We start from the raw sequence: 10,052 nt of genomic DNA, 5'->3' as shown, positions 1-10,052 counted from the left end.
ATCAATAGTCCGATTCTTTTTTAAACTCCACCCCTTGCACGTGGAAGATGGTGATAAGTGGTGTATATTTTAATCGTTACCATCGCGAAGTTATAAAAAAAAAAAACCAACAGCGAATTCCATTTCGTAACATTTTGTGGTGTTGGCTAGCTGTTTTATTGATGTATACCTTGCATCTCCTTTCATTCAAATGAATGTCAAACAAGTTGTTGCCTATTTACTTAACAATGAAAGTATTTCGCATTGTATAGCTTAATATGTTTATCATTTGATTTTTTTTCCCCAAGGCATCCTCCTTTTTTGAAAAAAACAACACTGAACACTAAAACACAAACAGACATAATACGTAACAAAAGAAGCTTGTCTTTCAGAGGTTAGCATACGATGTATTAGGTTTAAAACCCTCATATAGTACACAATTTGCAAAATTTCCTCAGAGAAGGTATTGGCAAAAAAAAAATGATATATAAACTGTTTTCATATAAGTTTACACTGCATGTTTTGTAATAAACCCTCAGTTTAGTAACTATTAGCTAGATTGTTGGGAACATATATATATAGCTCTCGACGAGATGGAGTGAAACCCGTACGTACGTTGTGGCAACATATTTCAATCTTAGCTGCAACTAGCCGTATTTCTTTCCTAATAATGGTCTAGACAAAAAGGGGGTGGTAGATATTTCAAATGACTCATTTAGTACATTATCCCATTTACATTTTCTTAAACGTGTGTCTTCAAGTAAACGTCAGATACGCCGTCGTTAACAGAGGGCCAAGTGAGCTTTTCTCATCACTTGGCGTCCGTCGTCGTCCGTTAACTTTTAGAAAAATCTTCTCCTCTGAAACAACTGGGCCAAATGAAACCAAACTTAGCCTAAATCATCCTTACAGTGGTATCTAGTTTTAAAAATATATCCAATGACCCCGCCCATCAACCAAGATGGCCGCCATGGCTCAAAATAGAACATAGGGTTAAACTGCAGTTTTTGGCTTATACCCTTGAAACTAAAGGATTTAGAGCAAATCTGACGCGAGGTAAAAAAAAAACATCAGAATAAGATCTGCCCTGAAATTTTCACTCATCAGACAACCCGTTGTTGGGTTGCTGCTCCTAAATTGGTAATTTTAAGGAAATTTTGCAGTTTTTAGTTATTACTGTATCTTGAATATTTTCATAGAAACTGTAAACGGCAAAATTGTTCAGCAAAATAAAATCTACAGATAAGTCAACATGACAAAAATGGTCAATTGATCCCATTAAGAGTTATTGCCCTTTAAAGTCAACTTTTCACACTTTTCTTAATTTTTTGCAAGTTTTTACAAAAATCTTCTCCTCTGAAACTACTGGGCCAAATGAAACCAAACTTGACCTAAATCATCCTTATGGTATCTAGTTTAAAAATGTATCCGATGACCCCGCCTATCAATCAAGTAACTGACATGGCTAAAAATAGAACATAGGGGGAAAATGCAGTTTTTGGCTTATATCTCTGAAACTAAAGCATGTCAAGCAAATCTGACAAGTAATGAATATGTCCATCAGGTCAAGACCTATCTGTCCTGAAATTTTTAGACGCATCAGTTAACCTGTTGATGGGTTGCTGTCTTATAATAAGTAATTTTAAAGAAATTTTTCAGTTTTTTATTATTATCTTGAATATTGTAATAGATAGAGATAAACTATAAACAGAAAAATTGTTCAACAGTGTAAGATCTATAAAAAATTCAACATCAAAATGGTTATTTGACCCCTTTAGGAGTTATTGTCCTTCATAGTAAATTTTTGACAATCAGTTTTGTAATCGTTTACAAAATTCTTCTCTTGAAACTACTGAGACAAATTTAACCAAACTTGGCCAAGTCAAAGAAACTAAACAGACTAAAAGATCAGAAATACAATATCTTCTACAGTGTTGGGGAGTGTTTTTTGTTTGATATGCCCATAGACCAAGGTGAGCAACACAGGCTCTTGAGAGCCTCTAGTTTGGAGAATTGAAAATGACTCAATGTTAATAGGAGTTCTTTTATTGTTTCTGTTGAATTTATATCTAAATCTTGCATGAACTCTAGATAATTTATATTGAATTCCTCTACAGAATCAGCATGCACTACCTTCTATGGCAGCTGATTGATTCTACAAAGAATGAGTGTTTTTATTGTGGCTGTCTGGCATAACGGGCAATAAGATTAAAACTGATTTAATTTGAAAAAGTGTACATGGACCCCTCTTTTTAAAATTGGCTTTAGTTTTTATTACGTATGTAGATTATTTGTACCAATTCTAATGAAAAAGTCAACTTTGAAAAAATAATAAAACTGCTATAATGTTCAGCAAAAAATGCCGGTTCAGTTTCCTATTATCCTGAAAATTGTTAAAAATCAAGGCACTTAATTATCCGTCAAAGAACTGAAGAGCAAGTTTATTTAAAAAGATTTTGGCATGATAGTGTTTCTACAAAATTCCGCTTGTGTTTATCTGTCGCCGAGAAATAAAAAAATCAGGTGTGTCTATCCTAAGAATAGAAATATAAACACATATTTTTTAGAGTAAATGTCTAAAATTTCGACCCCTTAGTTTATCTCTTGAAGTTGTACATTGAGGTATATATATTTTTTTATTACAAATCTGAATTGCTAAGGTGAAAAATAGCTTGTATGGGATCGAAACTGTATCGTATGCCCTTAAAGCCCTCTTTTGTTTTACTTGCCGTTCAATATTATATTGTTTGTTTCACAATAAGCAAATGTTTTTGGCTTTGGTTGTCCTTTTCGGTCTTCATGATGGAGTAACAAAGTTGTTGTCGGCTGGTAGAGTCGACACCAGACCCTCAACCACCTTGTCATATACCTTGTCATGTATATCAGGATCAGACGGAGGCTGTGTCTTCTTAACTTTCTTCTATTTAGCGTTCGTCAATTTCTAGCTGACGTCTCATGTTGTTGGTTATGGATCCTGTTTCTGGTCTCTTGTAGTTCCTTATGATGACTCGTATGCCTTTAAAAAATAAGCTGCTTCTCGACTGACTACTAAACTATACTTTGTTCAAGTGTAGCGTAAATTACAAGCGGATTCCAGTTTATCTGAAAAATAGGTTCACGTACTGCTTTACTTTTATTCACCCTGAGCTAAGTGGCGAAAGGGTCGATAAAAACAATTTTATAAATAAAAATTCATCAATTTACTCATGATGCAAAAAATACCAGTAATCAATCATGATTATACACAGAAAATAAGGCACATATTTTTTTTTTATTAATAATTCATTTATGTTATATCTTATTCACGTCGTTCCTGCTTTGTTTGAAAATGGCGGTGTACGAAGTATTTTCTCATCCAGAACTTCGACGTTACAAAACCCATATCTGTTCAAAGGCATCTATAATTCTAGTTGTGGTGTTGTTTGTTACAGTAATCCCTCCACTTTTCGTTGTTTATAGGAGTTATGGTAAGTGCGATGTAAGAAAAATAAAAAAAACCAAGATTTTTCACCGGTCATATCAAGTTGAAGCACGTTGACAAAAACAAATTTATACAGATTCATGTATATATTTGTAAATAAAAAAAAATGTTGACCAGCTTTCCGTATTGAGAGCGGAAATGGGATCGGTGATAATTAGAAAACTGATGAAACATCAATTTTTTTATTGATATATAAAGAAATTCAGACATAAGGCCACACCAATTTAATTTCTTGTTCTACGGATTTTTGGACTCCAAAATTTGGGGCGAGCGAGCGATTTGAAAATTTTAATGAAAAAATATTTAATTTGCAAATTTTTGAGGCGAAGCTTGAAAAGTAAAGGCGAGCGATTATAATTTTTTTTTGTAAACATAAAATAGTAGGTTTTGACAACATTAAAACTTGATTTATCACTTGTACTTTGACATTTCTTTAATTTCAGAAGTATTTTTTTCCTTGTTTACCAAGAAATAATTAAATCTGGTCTATGTATGTAATAATAAATAATAAATTAGCTTTATTTAGAGTCGGCAAGGTATACAAACATAGACAAAATGTGTGACTGAAATGAGACAATTCTCCATCCAAGTCATAATCAGTTTGGGGGCAACCCCTTAATGTTATAAATATCCCTTTTACATGTTTTATGAGGGATCAATATAAGTTATAATATATTTGTTTGTACAAAAGGGCTCATATTTTCTCAAAGAACTATATATCTATCTGGTATTAAATGGTCAAAACATGTCCAGGAATTTTGTAATATTCCTGGACTTTAACCATGTTAAATTAACACATTTACTTTATTACAGTTTAATATTATTCAAAATAAGTGGACCCCTCTTTTAGGTTTTGTATAGAAGAACTATACATATCCTTGGTATTTCTAATTTTTTTTCTTCATCAGTAAAACAGTAAAATGACCCCTTGTCTGAGGGAGGGTTGTTCTCAACCTGATAATAACAAACACAGGTCAAAGTACGGCCTTTTTAACAGGGCTTTGATACAGACCAAACAGAGCTATAAAGGACCCCAAAATTATTAGCGTACACAATTCGAACAGGAAAACCAACGATCTAATTCATCCAAACGGGAAAATACCAATGAACACCATCAACAAACATGAAACGATAACTGCTGAACGACAGGCCCCTGAATCAATCAGGACAGGTGCATAAACATGCTGCGGCTATGGATAGTTTTGTTTTGCCAGCATACAATATAATTGCAGTTGAAGGCAAATCCTTCAGAAGTTCTTCGTACTTTATTCTAACAATGAACATTTTTTGATAGGGAATATAAGTAAGGGGGAAAGAAACCAATTTTTTGTACTTTACAGGTATTTCTGCTGTTAATTTATAAATTTATATCGGAGCTGAAACAAATATTCTCACAGATATTTACACAGTGAGGTGGGGTGCTTTTATGTTTAAAATCGTTATATACAGGTTAGACTGTGATTTTAAAAACAAATGTTGATATCTTTTTATAATATTTACAACAAAAACAGTGCGGGAAATGGACATGATTGCATTTCCAGATGCGGGAAGCGGGAATATAAAAAAAATAAAAAAATTCTGTTTTGAAAAAAATAGGTGCGGGCGGGTCCGTCGAACAAGGAATCAAATTGGTGTGGCCTAAAAGATTCATTTTCTAAGAAAAAAGGTTGAGGTATTGTCCTTTACAGTGTGTAGCAGATTATTTAATAAAAAGACAACTTTGTTATCCCTTCATACTCCTCTGGTACTTGTGACCTACATGTACAATGAACTCGAGAACTTACATCAATCTAACTATCGGCAGCAAAATAAGTGTGTTACTTCATTTAAACGTGATAAAAGTTGCCTCCAGTAAATGTTTACCGGTAATCCATTTATTGCATTAAAAAAGTTTTATTCCTTTCCAAATAGCTCGTCAAACATCTTTTATTTTTGTAAATTTTCTTTCATTCATCCGTTATTGACCGTTTACTAACTACGGTCAATGTTACTTCATTTAATCGTGATAAAAGTTGCCTCCAGTAAATGTTTAATCCATTTATTGCATTAAAAAAGTCATATTCCTTTCCAAATAGCTTGTCAAACATCCTTTTTTTTTGTAAATTTTCTTTCATTCGTCTGCCATTGACCGTTTACTTACTACGGATCGGAACCAGACCAGCTATGACCAAAATCCGTACTTTTACAATAATAACTACAGACGCATGCAGTGTTCCAGCTAGGCTGTTTTCAGAGGGCGAAGCGCCCGCCCTATGCCCTTTTTACGGTTTCCAGGGCACCCTGCCCTTTTTGAAGATCGATTGTATATTATTTTGTTCGTATTGATATGATCCGCTAATTACTAAATTTTACCTGGCTAAAAGTTTATGACTTTGTTTACGACCCAAAGCTAATCAACGGTTACAGCTGGTGTCATAATCTGTTGTTATACATGTAGGTAATCTGTTAATCGGATGGGTCATAAATGATCATCAACATTAATTCATTCAAATAGAATCAGTCAGTCGGCAATTATCTTCGAAGAAATGTGCGTACGACAACTTGGGCACAATTCGCAATGTTTACCGTAGTTTCATGGAGAAAACGTAATGACAGAAAGTTGAAAACCACAAACAACTTGTGGAAGACATCGTTTTACTTGTTCTCCATGAAATAAATAGCAAATTCAGACGTATTTGTCATTGACTGCCCTCATATTTGATACAAAAATAACAAAATCGGCCGCCGTATTGTTGATTATATTTACATCTTCTACGTACTGTTTATAATCCTCCAAAGAAAGAGCCCACCCAAATAAAGAAAGATAACTCAATCTGATTTTTTTCCTAGCATTGAGTAACCCACTTTAATAATATATTCTAAAATATGTCTACATACTTCTTGCTTTAAAAGCAATATACAATGTTACGATATAGCAACAGTGAAAATTTGTATTAAAAATAAATAAAACAGAAAAAGATGACCAAGGCACCCTTCCAACACTGCTACTAAGACCCTCTTTAACTTTTCCCGTTACTCAAAATACCTAAACATATATATGTTTAGGTATTTTGCATGTACAATATATATACATGTACAACCTAGGCTTAAATTAAAATATTGTTTGTTTGCAGTTTACCGACCGACCCTTGAAAATCCTCCCGACTGTGAAAATTTTATTGCTTTAAATTTGAAGAAATTTTTTTTAATACTTCTATTAACGCGATCCGGAATTTTGGGTCCTTTCCGGAAATGATTTAAAGTCTGGGTCAATTACGCATTTCATGTTCGGTTTTTCTTAGCTTCCCATCAAGCGTTCATGTGACCATTTAATGATAAAGCACATGGAAATTGTTTACAGGTATCCATGAAGTCACGGAGGAGTACTTTACGCTGTCGTCTCGTGTCAATTTTAAGACAAATAACAAACAAAAAAGTTTATTAGTAAACTGTTTATACAGATTCAGGCACATGTAATGATGTGTGATGATATCATTGACGATGATGCAACGGATATTCATAACTGACACGATAACCATTCTGTCTCAAACAAATCGGGTACAGAATCTGTGGAGCCTGACTTTATGGAACCAATTTCAGTGGTTAAATAATTCGACAGCAGCTTGAAGTATGGCATATTTTCTACAAATCGTTGTGAAGACAACAAAGATGAAACCACTCCTCCGTGACTTAAATCTTCATGGATATCTGTAAACACGCCTGTACGGAGAAATGGGCTCATTTGAAATGTTTATGGATATAGATCATGCCAAATCAATAAGAAGCAACCCTAACTACACAAAGGTGTAGAGAAAATGAATGGTTAGCTTGAAAAATAAATATACTCTCTCTATATTAAATCTATCTTCGATTGCAATGAGTATGCTCCTTTAGGATAAGGGGGGCTGCCCCACTCATTGCAATTATTCTCTTTCTTACAATATTAAATATACCCAAACTGAGTGTGTGGCCTGTGTGAATTCAATTAAAACATGTCCTTAGGACCTATGCTGCCAATTTTTTTATGCATTAAAAACATTTCAGTACAGACCATTTACTTTTAATGGGGTGCTATGGATTTCACCCCAAACTTTAGATTTCTTTGGTTTTCATTAAAGCTTGGCAAAAATAGAACCTTATCACATATAATTAAATATTGTTAGAAATATGAAAACAGTCGAATGTCTTAATACTTTTTTTTCAAGTTGCCTTTTTTTCAATTGAGGAAGATTCAATGGTTATTTTTTTTTTTTTTATTAAAAATACACTCTTTAATACATTGTCTTATAAATCTTTAATATCTACATTTTTCTGATGAAAATACTCTACTCATGAAAACATTCTAGTCAAGAAGCATACATGTCTGAATATATTTCTTTAAAACAGTTCTAGTCATAATGACATTCCTTGTTTATAAGTGTTCCAGTATTTAATAATTATACCATATTTTATGTCATAAATTGGATAATGACACTATGTTAAAGTTTCAGTTTTGCATGTTTTGGTTAAAAAGTTTTTTATCTGAAAATGCCTGTTCATTTGATGTTGGTTTTCAGCATGTCCAGTGTTTGTTGTTTTAAAATGGGTTTTTTTCTTCACAAGAAACTTGGTTTAGTGTAACTGCTTGTTTAAACTGTATTTTGGCTGATAAAATAAAATATTTTTCCTACCTACCGACCCTTCAGGCTGAAGGTACAGTCGGAAAACTGCAAACAAACATATTTTTAAGGTTGGCCTTAGAGAGACACATTTTAAAACAGATACAAGTCTTTCTGTCATATCATTCTGTTGCAGACTTTGATTCTTATTCCCACTTATTTGCTCAGGTGGAAAAGCTTGTATCATATGCATTACTGGAATTGAAAAAAGTTTCATTATGTTTTATAGGCGTTATAACATATATGTAAGGATGACAACATTACTTGTAATATGCACCAGACTTCTATTTTGTACTTTTAGAATTCACACTGACATGACTGAAGTGATGTGGCAATTATGAATACTGTGATGCAATGTACAATACTTCTAGTCCTTATCATATCACTGTGCTTAAACGGCTGTGGGTAATTTAAGTTACCCACAGCCCAAGATGGAGCCGCCTTGCGTCGGTTAGAGACTTCTTTTCTATAGAATAACAATACCATGAATGCATCAATTAAAGTCATAAGAAACCTCAAATAAAAAAAAATAATCCATACGTTTTTTTATAACTCAATGGATAGTTTTCATTGTAAAACTTATGTACATATACTTTTTTCTGAAGAATATTCTTTAATTTATTCATATTTAAGGATGTACTTAGGTGAGGTTTTGGAATTTGTGTTAAATGTTTGGACTCCTTGGTGTTTTTCCATACAATACAATGTAAAATATTTTGCCCCATAACACCCATTTATCTTTTTATATAAGACTTAATAGCTCATGAAAGGTCATTTACCAAAATTTTAAAAGATTCTTAATTTTTTTTCTTTTGTTTTGAGACCTAATGATACCAATGCAAATATAAGGTAAAAGTCCGAGTCAGCCTTTTCCCGCCATATTTTAAATCTCAAATATCTCGAAAAGGAGGTCCATGACCTGTCAATATTTTTAGCTTATTTTTATCCTTGATTGATGCTCTACCAGCTTATAGTATCAATTTTAACTTCTTAATTTATTAATTTTCACCTAACCTCACCTAAGTACATCCTTACTTTAATTGCTTCCTTCCAGGAAGCAATTCCCCCGACATATTTTACGTATGCAAAGAGACCTCAGGGTGACCCATCTTGTAAAAATCTGGTGATTACAATACGCATGGATGTCCTTAAAATAAACTATTATGTGAATTTACTTGTTAAACACGTGCTCAATTTCCATGCTTTTTTGTTGATTTTTTGTCGATTGTTGACAATCTTTAAACTTCGGCTTCAAAACACGAACTTTGATTACAACACTGACCGATTGAAAAAAAAATTAACGATTATACGAAATTTACACGAAAAAAATGATAAATTCGTGCACAGAAGACTAAGTTTATATGATGTTTGTATGCATTGGTTCATTTCAAGAATTGGAAGAACATTAATTTTCACCGGTCACTCGTTTCTTATGACTTTAAACCACTGAATTGAAAAGGTGTATTAATCGTTTAGGGAAGCCCCTAAACTTAACAGGTGATAAAATTCTACAAAATAAACAATCACAGCACGATTTGAAAAAACACTTAGGCTGTCCGTCACTTAAAAGCAACTTGTCCGTAACTTTTTTAACCGGATTTTTGTGACAAAAATGTCTGTTATTGATTTGGGGATGTACGGCGGGCGGTCGGGCGGCCGGGCGGGCGGCAACCAAATGTTGTCCGTACATTTACTCATGAACCGTTCAACCAAAGCTTTTCAAATTTTAATATGTTGTTACAGACAACAAAATGAAGGTCAAGTTCAATAATGACGATTTTGACTTTTACCGTTCAGGAGTTATGGTTCTTGAAAGATTGAAGAATGGCATTTCCAGTCGTGTCCGTGCATTTACGCATGAACTGTTCAACCAAAGCTTCCCAAATTTTAATATGTTGTTACTGATGACAAAATGGAGGTCAAGTTCAATAATGACGATTTTGACTTTTACCGTT

The 10,052-nt window shown here is 33.2% G+C and overlaps 1 protein-coding gene across 3 annotated transcripts in view; it reads left to right on the top strand.

Annotated features, from left to right (window-relative positions):
• Nucleotides 1-3,297: 3,297 nt before the first annotated feature.
• LOC143079738 (transmembrane protein 231-like) overlaps nt 3,298-10,052 on the top strand; it is a 28,310-nt gene continuing 21,555 nt past the window's right edge. For 2 of the 3 annotated variants that reach the window (XR_012979471.1, XM_076255291.1), the window contains exon 1: nt 3,298-3,446. Coding sequence is in view for 2 of the 3 variants with exons in the window: in XM_076255291.1 (XP_076111406.1) it covers nt 3,308-3,446 (139 nt within the window). In the remaining variant the exon portion in view is untranslated. Of the gene's footprint in view, nt 3,447-8,513; nt 8,548-10,052 lie in introns of those variants that run through there. The other variant, XM_076255292.1, reaches the window with a different exon arrangement.

Source organism: Mytilus galloprovincialis, chromosome 6 (genome assembly GCF_965363235.1).
Source record: "Mytilus galloprovincialis chromosome 6, xbMytGall1.hap1.1, whole genome shotgun sequence".
Classification (NCBI taxonomy): domain Eukaryota; kingdom Metazoa; phylum Mollusca; class Bivalvia; order Mytilida; family Mytilidae; genus Mytilus; species Mytilus galloprovincialis.
This window is presented reverse-complemented; position numbering and strand designations above follow the sequence as displayed.